At 40.1% G+C, this 17,110-nt stretch overlaps 2 protein-coding genes across 2 annotated transcripts; one reads left to right on the top strand and one right to left on the bottom strand.

Annotated features, from left to right (window-relative positions):
* Positions 1-17: 17 nt before the first annotated feature.
* Positions 18-12,031, bottom strand: LOC139936520 (sodium- and chloride-dependent glycine transporter 2-like). The gene is made up of 13 exons (XM_071931351.1): positions 11,780-12,031; positions 10,866-10,997; positions 9,924-10,248; positions 9,166-9,298; positions 7,183-7,317; positions 6,762-6,865; positions 5,762-5,886; positions 5,004-5,116; positions 4,063-4,203; positions 3,639-3,738; positions 2,781-2,881; positions 1,814-1,984; positions 18-1,269 (listed from the first exon to the last, which is right to left on the bottom strand). The coding sequence occupies exons 1-13, from the start codon at positions 11,991-11,993 to the stop codon at positions 1,108-1,110; spliced, it is 1,956 nt and encodes a 651-aa protein (XP_071787452.1). The 5' UTR covers positions 11,994-12,031; the 3' UTR covers positions 18-1,107.
* Positions 12,032-14,597: 2,566 nt separating this feature from the next.
* Positions 14,598-16,919, top strand: LOC139936215 (ankyrin repeat domain-containing protein 61-like). The gene has a single exon (XM_071930989.1). It carries the CDS (start codon positions 14,690-14,692, stop codon positions 16,160-16,162), a length of 1,473 nt encoding a protein of 490 aa, XP_071787090.1. The 5' UTR covers positions 14,598-14,689; the 3' UTR covers positions 16,163-16,919.
* Positions 16,920-17,110: the final 191 nt, after the last annotated feature.

The following is a 17,110-nucleotide window of genomic DNA, read 5'->3' as shown; positions in this document are numbered from 1 at the left end:
TGGCTTAAGGGTGTAGTCGTTGTATTGCCATGATTGAATTGAATGGAATTGTACACAGTTGGACAATTCAATAAACGTTGTAACCTTTGTTTACAACACGTGTGGCCTTTCAAAATTCTTTGACTTTTCTGGCAGGCAAGATACTGCACTGGTCATGATGGGTAAGTTGACATTTTGTGTCATAATTTTCACATAAATCCCAAGAGTTATGAAAGTAAAAGCTTGACAAGTTTTGAGATGTGCCCCCTTTCATCATACCAAAAGTTGACACAGTGCAATCTCCATAAAATATAACGTTGTATGTCTTCTTCCATTGGGCTCTGTACAATTGTGCCTGCAGGCAGTCCAGGCTTAGTGCCTCTTTCGTAAACATGACTTTGTGATATCACACGTCACATCGTCTATACAACCGATACAAAACCCAAAATCAAAGTCTGTCATTAACTGTCTCAATGACTAGCCAGGGGACCAGTTTCTACCTCCATGGTCCATCTTGTCTGCCAGCGTTTTCACCGGTCCATGGTGGTTCCCTTTGACCACTGGGGGACTTTCCCGCGTTTTTGTTTGAAGCGATATGAACAATCGGTGATTCATACTCAGCCAGCCGGACTTGCTCGGCACAATTTTGACTGGTCTTTGGCCATTTTAACCTGTATTTGCCAGTGGACCACTGAGAGAGCTTTGCATAATATTAACATAATGAAGAAAATTTTTCAATGAAAATCGTTCGCTTCTGAAGTGTTTAAAAATATTTACGAATACTGCTAAGGACATCAAGACTGCTGCTGCAGCAGGCCCCCGTCACCATGCTTTACAAACCCTTATCCTAATACAGTTTTCTTTCTTCTGATATTACTGCCCTGACCATACCATCAAATGGCGAGCAGGGACTCAAGAAACCTCGAGAGAACACCATCAAGTGGCTTGAAGTCACTAAACTACCAATTTGATTTATACATGCAATGTTCTCCTTGGTCTAGAGATTAAACGAAAGACGAAGAAAATCACTGCAGCAAGTTCCAGTCAAATGAAAAGTCAAAGCATTTATAGCTTTGTACATACAGTGTATAGGTACATTCACATGTTCAAACTTCAAACAATAGTTATTCACAAGCTCGTTACATGCTGTTTCTGTAGGTTTTGTTGCGTGAGCATTTCAACACACTCCTCTGGATCATTTCTCCTGAGTGGTTGGTAACCTGCCTCTACTCTGTGCTTATGTAGATGAGGTCCCCAGTCTGGTGTTGGCTTCAGAGATATTCGTACCCGCTGTCGTGGATGAAAGAAGACAACAACAAAAATCGAAATTAGTTTGTGCATTATTTGTTACAATAATAAGTTTTCTCAATATAAACTGATGACGTTTGAAAACTCTCTTAATAAGTTCTGGTGGTTCTAAAAAAGAACCTTTGGTTTAAGAAATCGACGATTTGATCGGTATGCTCTGATCGTTTCAAGGATAAACTTTCGAGATGTTAAAAAAAAAACGTTTTCCAGAACCACAAAGGTCGATGTAACTCTGCAAACCTTGACAGATTTTACTCCTAAAGATGAAAAGTTTCAAATCTTACTTTCCTGTTAGCATAATATCAGTTTGTGGTTATAAATAAATTAACATGATATTTTCAAAAAATATATATTGTTCCCAGCTCAAGTAACATTTAGCAAACTCTACTATGACGAGATACTCATTAGAAAACCGTCCGTTTGCCAGGAACTATTTTAGAAAAAGTACGTCATTCATGTATATAAAAAAAAAGGCCCAAATCTCCAATCATGTATGTGTGTTATCAGAGGATTTCGTATCTCTTACCTCGAGTATGGTTCCCTGTAGTCCGCACATGTAAAACACAGGGTAAATGAGTGGTGGTAAGAGTGAGGTTATGGTCAGGAGCCAGCCGAGAGCAAGTGCCCAATCAGGGTAAGGGTCGCCATTACCGTATGTTAGTGGTGTATAAGCAACAATGGAGGATATGACGAGAGCCTAAAGTCGAAGGGAAAGAGAGGTTATACAATTTAATTTATTGCCGAAAACGATTTGGAAAGACAATGATGACTTCCAATAACACTTAACTGTCAAAATAAAACAGACGAATATCTTGTTGGCTCAGTTACAGTTCTCCACAAGTACCGCGAATGTAAAACATAACAAAACTCAAAACTAAAATTATAAAAAAAATTAAAAAGCAATCTGAATTTAATCACAGATAAATGTTGAATCATAAAATTTTATTTGTACTTTAAAGGGAAGGTACACATTTGGTAATTGTCAATTACCGGTGTCCTTACCAGTCTTCTCACTTGGTGTATCCAAACATTAATGCATAAAATAACAAACCTGTGAAATTTGAGCTCAATTGGTCATCGGAGTTGCGACAAAATGGTGAACGAAAAAACACCCTTGTTGGACGAATCTATGTGCTTTCACAGGTAGGAATAAAAGACTTCTAGCTAGAAGTCTTTTATTATTTTAGTGAGAAATAACCTCTTTCGTTTCCCACAATATTGTATACATCAACAGCTCTCCAATGCTCGTTAACAAGTCAGTTTTTAAGTTAATACTTTTTGTTTTGAGTAATTACTAAACGTGTACCTTCCCTTTAACACCCATAACAATAAATACAAAAATCAGATGCATATTTCGCTCTACAAACTTGGGCGTTAGACGAACGGCTTCTGTTACTTTGTCGATTTTTCTATTTTTTAATTATTTCAAAAAAAAAATTCTTCTTTTTGATAACTGATTTTTTCATATTTTGTTTTCTTTTGAAGAGTCTTACCATCAGTGTAATAGGAGTGACAATCCACCATGATATCTTCCAGTATTTATTGAGTTGGAAACCAAGCATATATTTCAGATCCTCTAGAAACCTGTTGACACCTGTGTCAAATTAAAATATATACAACATCAGAATGGCGACACTTTTAAGAAAACCCCGAAGATTTTTTGTAATCATTTAATGAGGGAGGAATTGTGAATTGATCGATTGATGTAGGCCTACTGACCAATAACAACCATGTCTGACATTGGTCCTTCGAAAATGCCTCCACTATGCCCCGCCCGGAAAGGGTGATCTTTTGAAAAAGATGTTGCAGCGTTTGCACCAAACTGTTCCACTCGCTTTATCATTGCCAGGTCTTTCCAGGCACTGGGCATTTTACTCAAAATATTTGTTAGCATAAACACTTTACTTGGTAACAAGCAATGGAGAGCTGTTGATGGTCTAAAACATTGTGAGAAACGGCTCCCTCAGAAGTAACGTAGTTTTCGAGAAGGAAGTAATTTTTCACTAAAATATTTGAATTTGATTTAGAGACATCAGAATATAATTATGAGGTCCCGAAATCAATCATCTGAATGCACACAACTTCGTGTGACAAGGGTGTTTTTTTTTCCATTATTATCTCGCAACTTCGACGACCATTTGAGTTCAAATCTTCACAGGTTTGTTATTTTGATCATATGTTGACGTACACTAAGTGAGAAGACGAAAATATTACCAATAGTGTCCATTGTCTTTAAAAGGGAGGATTATTTTGTTCAACTGTACTGTACCAGTGGGCGGGGACAGTGGGAGAGGGGGGGGGGGACAAATAGACTGGTCAATGTCACGCTGTTAATATTATTCAAACATTACCATAGAAATGGCCAACAATGATGACCTCCAATGTTGACACAAGAAGCAAGGAAATATTTGCAGCAAATGCGTTCATCAGTGTCACGATGTGTATACCACCCTGGAGAAAACAAACATTCAAATCTCTAAGTCATGAAGTTTCATACAAGCAAAGCAATAGAATTGCATATAAAGTCAAAATTAATTGTATCTTGTTCGTAGAAGACCACCCGTGTTTAGCACGGGGAAAAATAACGCAGAGGAGAATACTCGTTTTCCCTGCCATTTCTATGCCATAGTTTTTATATAGATGGGCAGAACAAGTACATTTTTCAGGTCATTTTCCATTTGATAAGTTCTTGGCTCACTAGTTTAAAAAATAAATGGGTTTTAGCAATCAAGTCTTCTGCCACCTAGTGTTCTCAAGACCCTCTGATATTGTTACCTGTGTAACCATGGGTAGCCCAAGAAGAAAGCAGACGACACACAGGATAAGGGTGAGCAGCGTCTTGTACTTGCGTAGATTCTTGAAGCTTCCCTCGAATTCATCCACTAAGCCTGTGATGATTGCTTCGAATAATGTAAACTTCAGACAGAAACATAAAGTACACTTTAATATACAGAAATATGATATATAGGCACATAGGCAAGTTTGTACAGGGGTGGATTTCACTAAGGGTTAAGACTAGTCTTATCTCGAGTTAGGACGACTTGCCTTAAGTTTTTAATAGTCCCTAAAGAGTCCTATAGGACTGGTCCTGTTATAGGACTTTCTTTGTGAAATCGACCCCTGGAAAGTTGGTAACCAGCCGTCGATTTCACCAAACTCTTCTTAATTTAGGATTAATCTCAGGACTTAGGACGAGTTGAGTCCCGCATCCAAATACGTAGGACGAACTGAACCCATCCTAAGTTAGGACGGGTTACTCGTCCTAACTCGAGTTAGGATTCATCCTAGAGTTTCGTGAAACCGGCTGCAGGAGTCTTTAAAGGCAGTGGACACTATTGGTAATTACTCAAAATAATTATTAGCATATAAACTTACTTGGTAACGAGTAATGGGGAGCTGTTGATAGTATAAAACAATGTGAGAAACGGCTCACTCTGAAGTAATGTAGTTTTCAAGAAAGAAGTAATTTTCCACGAATTTGATTTCGAGACCTCAAGTTTAGAATTTGAGATCTCGAAATCAAGCACCTGAAAGCACACAACTTCGTGTGACAAGGGTGTTTTTTCTTTCACCATTATCTCGCAACTTCGACGACCAATTGAGCTCAAATTTCACAGGTTTTTTATTTTATGGATATGTTGAGATACATCAAGTGAGAAGACTGGTCTTTGACAATTACCAAAATTATTATAAGTTAGAAAATATTAGAACCTCACCTCACTTCCAATCCCAAGCATAAAGACCATGATAAAGAACAAGATCGACCACAAAGGGGCTAGTGGCATTCTTGCAATTGCTTCGGGGTAGGCGATAAATGCCAGCCCGGGCCCTGTATAAAGAAAATAAGAAGATGGGTGGTTAGTCAGAACGTGCACTGAGGATGTCGAGCGCATTTGCCTGATCTGCGTGCCAGAAACTAGATTGAGGAACAATATCATGAAGTTGAGACATTTTGCAATATGGCTAAAATGGCAATGGCACGACTTGCCCCAAAGCATTTGCGTGTGTATATATATAACATCCGTACTAGAGCATTGTGTGTGTTTTATTTCTACGGTACCATTAAACAACCCATTGTGTAGATTGAAGTGGTGTATAAGCAGAGGCGGCAGTCCCACCCAAACCCAACCCAACCCGTCCCGCTCACAACTCGTGCCCCCACATGAGATTTACAAACTCAACCAGTCCTAGTGTCCTGACCAATTTCAGTGTCAAGCTGACCCATAATGTGGTTAAACATAGGATTTAACTTGAGTGTTGCGTCAGTTTGATCCATTTTGGGGTAAAATGTTTATTCATCTGACCAAGAAAAGGGTCAAGACCCATGTGGGACCCGGATCTGGTTCAATCCTTATCTGGGAAGTAAGAGACTGCAGTCAAATTATAAATAAAGGTCAACATAAGAAGGAAAGCGATTCAATGGTTTCAAGAGGTTATGTGATGTGTGGAAGAGAAACAACGAATCCCGTTTTACCAGAAGCGACGACTTTATCCACCGTCGTACCAGCATCATGCGCCATAAATCCCAGCACAGAGAACACAACAAACCCGCCGAAGACGCTAGTGAAACAGTCAAGCCAAGCTACGATCACAGCATCTCTGTCAAAATGCAAAGGGATAAACTATTACAAGTCCCATGTTGGATTTGACCCAGATTCCGGGAGGTCCTGTAGGGGCCTGACCCATTTCTAGGTCAGTATGACCCGGAATCTGTGTCAAAGTGACCCACAAATTGACAAACTGACGCAGAATCAGAGTTAAAAACGAACCCATTATTTTAAACCAGTTTCTGGATGAGCCTGACCCAATTAACTTGTGTCAGTCCAGCCCCCACTCCTTCCCACCTCCTCTAGACTTGACTCAAGTCCCAATCACGTGGGAGTCCATTATTTTCATTCCCATCGCCTAACGTTAGAAAACACCCCAACCTGTGCCGCACTGCGGGACCACATTAGCTACATTTTGACGGCGGATATGCCAGGGACCTCTCGCACGAGAACGGGACTTGAATCAAGTCTACACCCCCTTCCTGACCTGGAATCCGGGTAATGTGTCTGACCCAGGAGAATGTATGGAGACATGCTGATTTACAATAAAAAAGTTCACTATGTGGCGTCAGTGCATTTTCAAAGTAACAATCGGGGCTACCAAAATTTGTTAAAATCCTTACGCATACAAAACCGAATCACGACTGTTAAAATATTGCACAGTTAGGCCTACAGTCAAATGATTGTTCATCCTGAAGTGAACGTGAACTATTGAAGGGCTGATACTTCGTTCGCGTAAGGACAGTTTCAGGCCTGTTATTACACAGCTATAGGCCTCAAAGATTATGCTCTCTGTTGGCCTTGGAACATTATTATGCACGTTTCCAAATGGCATTTTTGTCACTCTCTGATGGCTTGAACTACTCGTGCAACTAAAGTGTATTTTGAATTACGCGCGTAGATCATGCTTTTGGTGATAAGACTCACTTATGACTATTCTGATGCCACGTGTTGTAACTTGATAGCGTATGTAGTGTGCCGAACGTACAACCGAGAGAGAAGAATACTTGTACTGCAGCGTCTTGCCATACCTTTTCAATACATAAATGAAAATTATGATATTATGTTTGTGCCATGTTTTCCAGCAAATAATACTAATTTTTACTAGGTCCACATTGATGTTCATCTATGAGCTTTGTCATTCTTCGACGAAGGAAATAATTTATTCAAACTTAAAACAACTCCTCGTCAATTTACAAAGGGTTTTGTCATAAGTTAGGCATTGACATCGTCTGTGTGTCCTCCGGAAACTTCCGATGTTAGGCAGATTTAAATATCGGTTTTAATATTTAAGAGTTTTTCTAAGCAAACCATGCACTGAAATTCGGAAAACCATAATGATGCTTACCTTGGGTAAGAGAAGCTTCACGGGATCGGGTTTCATGTAGAAAACGATACCATCTATAGCGCCCTCAAGTGTTATACCACGGATAAAGAGGGCCACCAGAACAAAATAAGGGAAGGTTGACGTCACATACACCACCTGTGTAAATCAGTTAAAACAATCTTGCACATTATTAAAGTTTACATAAAAGGTTGCTTATTGTGAAACTACATAATAAAACGATAGCTGCCAGCATTCATTTAAGAGACAAAATACGTATATATTGATGGATTTTAGAAGGGAGTAAATAATAAGTACCGATTTATAATAGAGGGTAAAATGTCTTGTTGACTGTTTTTTCTGTCCATAGATATAATTTTACACGATGGTTACAACTAGAACAGGGCCGGTGAAGGTTATACAAAATTTTAAAAAACTGTCATCTTGAGATATGTAAAACTTTTGCAGTTGCCTCATATTTTTTTTAATGCACTAAGTTCGCCCTAAACAAGGCTTAAAGACACTCTAAGGGGGCTACCTGAAAATAACTCAGGAGAGCTGGAGGCAGGAATTGATATTCCTCTAATATAACGGGAATGTTTTGATAAGTGACAATGCAAGTCTGACTATTTCTAGGCATTCGAGCTGATGCCAAAATAAATATTGACGTTTAATAATATGTCCTCCATGATGTAACCATTACAATCCAACAAAGATACGATACACATTGTTATCACGCAATTTTAAGCCATACTTAAAAGCAGCCGAGGTCAAAAAAACACATGATTAACAACTAACCAAAATACCGTATCACATAAATCTGTGACTGGTTTCCTCTGCTTTAGTTTTGTCCTGCATTAAGCCACAGGTTCTAAAACAACCCTTTGCACGGAAATAATAATTTTAGAGTGAGGCTGTTCGTCAAGAAAATTATTCACTATTACTCGTTATTTTCTGATCAGCCAAATAGACTCGAGAACTTCAATTGAGAACTTGGGACTGTACATATTTTGGTAATTGGAACTCACTGTTGTTTCAATCATAGGCCTACTTGTGGATAATTATACCATAAAACTAACCTGTGGAAAATTCATTCCAAAAGGTGGAAGCGTTTTTGAGATGTTGCCGAAAATGTCCACGCAGGAGGAATATTTAATCTGCCGTTGGAATACACTATCGAATAAGCGTTACAACGGTAACGCTTTTGAGATTCAAATAGTGGTAGGTAAAAGTGATAGATTTTTCCATAACCGAAGTGAAAGGTTTCTCAAAAAGCATTTTATCTACAGCTGCTGTACTTTTTAAACCAAGTAATTATTTAGCAAAATTAAAGGAACACTAACTTACTGAATTTCTAAGAAAAGAATCGTCTATATAGATCACAGATTTACATATACGGTCTAATGATGATGATAGAATAAAAAATCGCTTGAAATATTTTTGTCTGAAATGTCATATTTGATTACAAATAAATAAAACTAAAACTCCTGTTTGAGGTTCACCGTTCAGTGAACGTTTCATTCTTTTTTTCTTCATCAGATGGCCGATCGATCTCAAACTTCTACAGGTTTGTCAGTTTGAGTATAAATGGTGGATTACATTAAAGGGTCTATGTAACTTTTGTAGGACATAAAACACAATGTCCACAGATTTACACTAAACTTACAAAGTTTGAAGATAATGATAGTAGAAAGCTTCCCTGAAAATACTACGTGCTGAGGTGCTGTAGTTTTTGGGAAATAAGTAAAACAATGTCATGAAAATAAATTATTTTAATCATTTACAAACGTATTTTCATGACATTGTTTTACTCATTTCTCAAAAACTACAGCACCTCAGTGAGTAATATTTGAAGGGAAGCTTTCCACTATCATTATCTTCAAACCCTGTAAGTTTAATGTAAATCTATGGACATTTTGAAAATGTATCCAAATCCTTTAAGTGCTTACACTACCAGAAACTGTTTTGTTACATAAACAAAATCTGAAATATTCCTTTAAGACGTACCTTTCCAGATGACTGTATTCCCTTTGCTAGAGACAGGAAGACTATAAGCCAAGCCAGTAAGAGGCACAACGTCAGGTCCCACTTCACCTCACCCAGTTTGTCTATACCGTCTGACATGTCTAGAACACGGTTACTGGAAATTGTCGAGGAAAGATGACATTGGAATCAATGAAAATAAGAAATTACACGTGGAAAATCAGGAAGAAAAGAAGCTGAAACAATCGCTGTGTAAGATAAAACAAAACGGAAGGTAGTGGAAATACTTACAAGACTAACTAATGAAGACCAACCGATGGTCATGCAATTTTATTTTCGAATGCATTTAGTGAAAGTGCTAACCTCCCTTGTTTTAGGAATAAAACAGTTTGTTCAGCCTTGTGCGATTAGCATAACATGGAAACTGAATGATATGGTTCTGTATTACATTGCACAACATTAGAGTGGTTAGAACGATGTTCTGATCTTTTTTACTATTCTACCTCTGGGAAGATATGGGAATTTGGGGAATTGTGCCTTTTTATGGTTGTTTGATAGTCAAACAATTAGGGCCATCGCAGATTAGAATTTTGAAAAAGTGACTGGAAGTATTAACCAGCGAGTTTCAAAAAGGCTGCACTTGCCCGTTGTTCTTTCTGGGACAAAAAAATCGATTAATTATTTAGACCATACAACTCGTAATCTTCCAAAAAGTATACTATTAGTTGTATATTATATATCTTTTATTTGAATTAAGAGTAAAAAAATATGCATTTATTTACTAGAAGTATTCCTCGCTAGGTCGAATCGCAACAAAAGAACCGTTCGAAGTTGTGTCATTGTCACTTAAACTTGCTGTTCCATTCGCGATGTCGTAAGTGGCACTCGTGTCATTGGCAAATGTGTCGTTGAAGAAGGTGTCGTTGATCCCAGAGTTGTCACTGGCCTTGGTGACTCTACAATTGGGTGTGTTCCAGTAGTTGTCGCAAGTCTTCCATGGCAGTTCCTTTGTGAATGAGGCGAAGAGGTAGAACAGAGCGTAGGCGATGATGACATTGTAGAAAGTGGCAACGAAGAATGTCATTGTTATCATACCAAATCCAAGCCCTGGGATATAAGAGAAAGATTGACAAATTGGTCATTGAATGCAAGGTTTATACGAACAAAAACTGGTTTTCAATTTTGAATTCCTAAGTTTATTTTTACAAAAAACGGCTTAAAGTAGGCCTACCAATATCATCCTGTGAAATAATTAATTTCCTTACTGACTCTGTTTTGAGAAATCGAATAAGCTTACCCCGAAAGACATTCCTCCATGTTTTCTAGGAAAACAATAACCACAATATTTTGGTGAAATATTGTATTGTTTCTACTAAAAACAAGGCGAGGATTTGGAGAGAAAAAAATGTAACTCCAAACAGCTAAAAAATAACCGCTAACAGCTATAATGTACCATACTGTCATTACAACTCTTGAACAGTCTGATAAAACGGTGTGGCAGAAGATACTGTCGCCCTGGATATTCTGTCCCCGGAGATTCTGTACCCCCCCCCCCCCCCATACGAAAAACAGTGTACAAACTACTTTGGATAGCGCCCTCTTTTGAATCACTCTCCTTCAGCCAAAGTGAATTTCCAATGGGGGACAACTTCTCCGGCGGGACAGATTTCATTGGGGCCACCGATGCTCATTGCTTCTAGTGACTCTATAAATTGTTGCCTTACCTTTAGCTATAGGGGTGCACTTCCAAACACTAAGGCATCCTAGGCTGGAGAACTGCCCCATCGCCATCTCTAAGTAGAAGATTGGCAACCCGACTACAAGCATCATTATCACGTAGGGAATCAAAAAAGCACCTAGAGTAAAAGTTATGGGTTTTGTCAGTTTGTTATATAGACCTTTCTTTTGTTGATAAACAAACCGTCTTGGTTGGCATTCACGATTCACAATTCACGAGTTCTGAAAACTTCCAATTAAATAAATTAATACCTCCAATTAATTGATTTGTTTTCAACAAAATCAATACAAATGTTGAATTTTTTTTGTACATTGTTACAAACAGTAACGACCTGTTTTTGATTTGCATTTATGGCTTTTTTCCAACCAGGGTTGGCAAAAACTCGGGCTGTGACATTGCAAAAGAAAGTGGTTAAACGTGGGGTTCGTACCCGTATTCTGCGTCACGTTGACCCAATTATTTGTGGGTAATTTTGACACAGCTCCGGGTCATACTGACCCAGAAAAGGGTCAAGCCCAACGGGACCTGGATTAAGACAGGTCAATTCTGTTAGGTAAAAGGCCCTAGATAAGTTACGGTCGTCCGTCTCCTGAAAAGATAAAAATAGTTACCGATTTCGGATTACCGATGGCTTGGTTATTGCTTATGTCCCACTAGTTCTCAGTTGGCGGCCGGGATAGATACATCCACATACTGCAGTTTGGGCACTAGTCTATAGTTCTTCAATTCTGTGTTGTTGTTGTTGTTGTTGTTTTTTGTTTTTTAGTTTTTTTTAGTTTAGGCACTTTAAATAATAAAAAAATAAAAAAGGTTTAATAAAATCATTGCACTCATAATGTATTTTGTGAAGTTGTCATTTTGTATATGCGTTTGCGAAGTTCTCCAAGTGTTTTGACCTACCTCCACCATCTTCATAGCACAGGAAAGGAAACCTCCAGACGTTACCAAGACCCACGGCGTAGCTCACGCAGGACAGCACAAAGTCGAGTTTTCCGGACCAGTTGCCCCTCTCCCCTCCTCCATCCTCCATATTTACCTCCTGCTCTTTCCCGGTCTTTGCAACCACACTGTTGTGAAGATCTCCCTCCATTTTAGCTTCTTTGAGTTTTTCCATCTGTACAGCAGTCGAAACTGTTTGTGACTTTAAGCATCAATTAAAGGAACACGTTGCCTTGGATCGGACGAGTTGGTCAAAACAAAAGCGTTTGTAACCGTTTTTTATATACTTCATATGGTTGGAAAGATGTTTTAAAAGTAGAATACAATGATCCACACAAGTTTGCCTCGAAATTGCGTGGTTTTCCTTCTACTGTGCGAACTAACACGGTCGGCCATTTATGGGAGTCAAAATTTTGACCCCCATAAATGGCCGACGTGTTAGTCGACGAGGTAAAAAGAAAACCACGCAATTTTGAGGCAAGTTTGTGTGGATCATTGTATTCTACTTTTACAACATCTTTCTACCCATATGCATTTTATAAAAAAACGGTTACAAACGCTTTTCAAAGACCAACTCGACCGATCCAAGGCAATGTGTTCCTTTAAGTTATCAAATGCTTGCTGCCTGTGAGGCTGTGCTGGAGATCCACCAGATGGAGTTTGCTCAGTAGCTGCAGATAACATAGACACAGAAGATAGTACCTTCTGCAGCATGCATTCAAGAACGGCTGAATTGTGTTTCCATCATCAGCCGAAAAATCAATACCCCAAATTTATTATAATGTATAAGGAGAGCCGGTTAAAACCAGTGTAAACACAGTTCATGGACATCGCACACAAGAGCAGAGCAACAAACGAGCAGACTGTATACTGTTTGAAACGTCAAAACCACACTGACTCTTCTTTCAGAGCCAACACTTCCCCAATATACATTTACACATGGTTGTACCCGCAGTTAACTATTTATTTGTAGTTTCTTCCTATTTCTCCACACTATGCAAAGCTTCAAACAATACTAACAAAACAGAAGTTTGCATACAGCTTAACTTCAAATTATTCAAGGGCAACAACCCAAACAAAGTCACACACGACGTGGCATACACCGAGTACAGCTTTATAAATAGCTGACGGACCAATTGCATGTCAGTGTCCAACACAATCTTTATCATAATATGAAAAGGTTATCACATCATTATCTTGATATCATCGTTTGTACATGACGACAGTGCGTGTGTTGTGTTTGCTAGATATTATGGTTAGTTGAAGTTCAACAGTTCAAGGGAGCTATTATTCTTAACAATTACCTGTGGAGTTCCTGTAACAGTCAAGATATTTTATTATAATGAGTAATTCTTATAAATAATGACTATGGTATTGAGAATTTGGCGCATAATTATAGGGCCGACATGAACATAACGTGCATCCGAGGTCCACTTTCTGCATCCACGCAGTCTATTATGGTCATTGGTCTTGGGTAAGAAAAGAAAGTCACATAATATGAAAGTTCCAGCTGAATACAGCGTCTAAAAGAGAAATATTTATACTCATAAGAATGTCGAATCCTTACACCAACCTGCCTTACACCAACCGTCAGAAATCTAAGAAAAGCTTCATGAGTGATTCGTTTCTGAGATAAAGGCACCAGACACTTTTTGTATTCGAATAAGCATAAAAAGGTACTTGGTCACGAGCAATGGTGAGCTGTTGATCTAACTAAAAAAACTGTGAGAAACGGCTCTCTACCCTCCGAAGAACGTAGTGAGAAATTAAAATTTCTCACTTAAATATTAAGACACTTCGGGCCTGAAGTCTTGTTATTCATCTGAAGGCACAAACTTTTGCAGCAGGGGTATTTTTTATTTCATTGTTCTCTTGCAACTTTCAAGACCGATTGAGCCCAAGTTTTTTCACAGGTTTGTCATTAATTTATGAATGTGTTGGGATACAGTGAGAGCTGGTCTTTGACATTACAAAGGTGTACAATGTCTTTAAATGTTTGAGTTGAAAAAAACTAAACAGCGGTCGCGCTTCTCACCAAACAAAGTTTATACTGTCATTAATTTGTTTACCAAGTATTTACCGATCTCTACGACCCTCCTTTAAGGGCAGAATGACACATAAATTAATGGGGTTTGTTCTTGGTTTCTGTTACTTGTGTTTTCTTTATTTGTTATCCACAAGCTACGAACTGTTGACAGGTTGTTTTTATAGTACCAGTATATTAGTTGAAAACCAATAGATAAAAGTTATTAATTTTGCCAAAACAAAATGATATATCTTGATAACACAATATTGTTACCATCATGCTAAACTACCAAAAGGAAAACCAAAAATATGTTTCGATATTTCTACGTTTTATCTATAATTAAAGATGACCTGAACAATGTGACATTCCAATTTGATCCAACAGGCGGGAATGTTTGCGTTGATGTCAAAACGGGAAGCAAGTCGGTTGTAGGAAATTATACACGGGCTGCGCTGTAGGAGGAGAATTCAACAGAGGGCGCTATCGGAAGAAGTTTGTACACTGTTCGCCGTAATGGCGGACAGAGTCTCCGGGGGACATTATCTCCTACCACAGTGACCAAAAAGTTTCTTTAGTGAGTGGTGGTTTTGTGAGTGGTGGTGGCACCATTGATAGAGCCCTGAGAGTAATGTGGCGTAGAGCTCTGCGGAAAATGTTGTGTTTGGGCCGGGTGGGGGCCCGGGCATTTTGTGACCCCGTTAACGCGTGCGCCAAAAATGCTTCTAAAAGTTTACCACACGCGCTTGGCTTGGGCCGGGGGTGGTATCTGCAACATTAGTTACAACGTGTGTAGATTATTATCGACTCTTGCAAAAAGTAAACAGGTGACGGGATAATAATTTATCATGGGAAACTTTCTTGCCAACATTTGGCCAAATCCAAGACGGGTGTCAGCTAGTGCTGTAGACGGACTAGCTTTCAGCAGTGAGAACCGCTTGCTGACGTTTGCTTCTTCAGCATCGACGTCCCGTGGTGAGCCGATTCACCAACGAGTATCATCAGTAGATCACCTCGAAAGGCTGACTGAACTTCACAATTGCATCGTCATGGGGAGACTGAATGACTTCAGACGGTGTCTTGATGTGGTAGTTACCGGCAGCGTGGATGAGCTGTTCCCTGCTCGATTGGTAGCACCTCGACTGGCCAGCCTTGCTCCTATGACTGGATTCTGTCGAAGTGAACCTCCCACGAGTCTCTGCCTACTCCATGAAGCCGCTAGTCGGGGCCGACCCGACATGTTGATTCTGCTCCTCCGGGCTGGTGCCTCACCCAACGTTCTAGACTCCAAAGGGGAATCAGCACTCCACCACGCTGCCAAGAATCCAGAGTTCTGCCATTCCTTGCATTTTCACTGCTGTACCGATCGCTCCCAGCTGTTGAAACGATGGGCATGCGGCAGCCATCACTGTGTTGAGATACTGTGCTCAGCACCAGGTGCTGATTTGAACATCCGCAGTCAGGTCGACATGGGTACCCCTCTGCATAGAGCTTGCGAAGCAGGTCGAGAGGCGATCGTAGAGGTGCTGCTATCCCACGGAGCCAATCCGAATGTCCTGAACAGGTACGGAGAAACCCCCGCAGCCATGGCACTAATCTCCGGGCACGAAGTGGTTTTCCGTCGGTTCCTTGATATGGGCGTTCTGCAAGGGAGGATCGACGCTATCCCGTTCATCTTGCACACTGCAGTCAATGCATATGTAGAGTTCCCTGATTTAGAGAAGTTCAACAATATCACTGGGATCCTCCAGTACGACGGGGACTTGAACGAGCAAGATCACCTCGGCAACACCGCACTTCATTACGCTGTTGCCGGCCGCATGGTCGACTTCCAACTGGTATCGACTCTTCTTACCAAAGGCTCTAACCCCGACTTATTGAACAAGATGGGTAGGAGTGCTCTGATAGAGTTTCTCTTCTCACACCAGACGCACATCAACAACGCTAACATCCGGTCCGTGGTTCTCCTTGCCTCCTACATGACAACCACGCCGTCCATTCCTCCAGGGCAGGTGTTTGCCGTCAGCAACAACCCACTGTCCCTGTCGACTCAATTGTACGATGAGATCACCGAAATCGTCCGTCACGTCTCCCGAACTGTGCCGTCTCTTGGCCACCTCTGCCGGCAGACACTGAGGCGCGGCATTGGACCTCATCACCTCGGGGACCCATCTGTTATGGAAACCCTACCCCTGCCTGTATCTCTAAGGGAAAGCATCAGCTCAAACCGAGTAGACCCAGAAAGTTTTTGCGGTTACTTACTGGATTTTCTTCTTGAGAGGGAGTTTTCAAATGGAGAATCCATGATGGCCACAGTATAGGAGTATTACACAATGACTCCATGTTATAATTTTGAACTGTTGCTAGAATGCAGATTTGTTTTACATAATATGAATTGTTTTAATGGAAGAAAAAAAAACTCCATAAGCCTACAAAAACTATGTGATGTTATGTGCGTGAGACCTTTCTCTCTATATTGCATGAAATGTATACCATTTTGAATAGATTGCGTAGGCCTATTCGCACGTCTGTAGGCCTACTACATGTATACACACTGGTAGACCGGCTGTAAAGCTCATGTTTTTTATATTAATATTGAGAAAAAAAGAAAAGAAAAAACAGTCATAAGTAACATAGAATGGGGTAAGCCTTTGTGTCCGATAAAACTTTCCTTTCGCCTTTTTACAGAGTTATTGCAGTTAATGCAGTATTAGGCGGCACTCCCCGGTGCGCCTAGGAGCAATTTTGTTCCCCTGCACATTGGATCATGGAATTGCCATCCTGAAAAATTGTTTTCCCTGTTTATCCCTTTTTTTAATCGATTGAGAAAAATCGTAGTGCGGAAAAGAAAATTGCGGCCGGTGTCAGATGCAATTTTGTCCGCCATGCGATACTGTCCGCTCCGGACACTTTTGCATTATGCAATCGTGTCCGGGTTATGCAAGAACCGTCCGGCGGACATGTACATGTACATGTATGTGCGCTCGTAAGCGAGCATGCATGCACTGAATTCACTATTTTATGCAGCATGAATATTCACGTATTTTATGATTGCAGCGAATACCCAAAGGCCGAACATTTCCCACATGTCATTCATGACATGCACTTAGCTCGTAAAAAAAATGACGGACGTGTTCCGTCGACCAAGGGCGTTTAATAATTTACTGCAAGGACGGTTTTGCACGGGGCGGGCGGACACAACTGCACATGCAAATATGTCCGGGCAGACACCATAAATTGCATTATGCAGCAGCGTCCGGGCGGACACG

The sequence above is a fragment of the Asterias amurensis genome, chromosome 4 (genome assembly GCF_032118995.1).
Source record: "Asterias amurensis chromosome 4, ASM3211899v1".
Lineage (NCBI taxonomy): Eukaryota > Metazoa > Echinodermata > Asteroidea > Forcipulatida > Asteriidae > Asterias > Asterias amurensis.
This window is presented reverse-complemented; position numbering and strand designations above follow the sequence as displayed.

Coding starts and splice junctions, on each gene's coding strand:
- LOC139936520 (XM_071931351.1), bottom strand. CDS start 11,993: ATGGAAAAACTCAAAGAAGCTAAAATGGAGGGAGATCTTCACAACAGT. Junction 1,985..2,780: donor TCACTCCTATTACACTGATG/GTAAGACTCTTC, acceptor CTTCGACTTTAG/GCTCTCGTCATATCCTCCAT. Junction 1,270..1,813: donor TACAGGGAACCATACTCGAG/GTAAGAGATACG, acceptor CATCCACGACAG/CGGGTACGAATATCTCTGAA.
- LOC139936215 (XM_071930989.1), top strand. CDS start 14,690: ATGGGAAACTTTCTTGCCAACATTTGGCCAAATCCAAGACGGGTGTCA.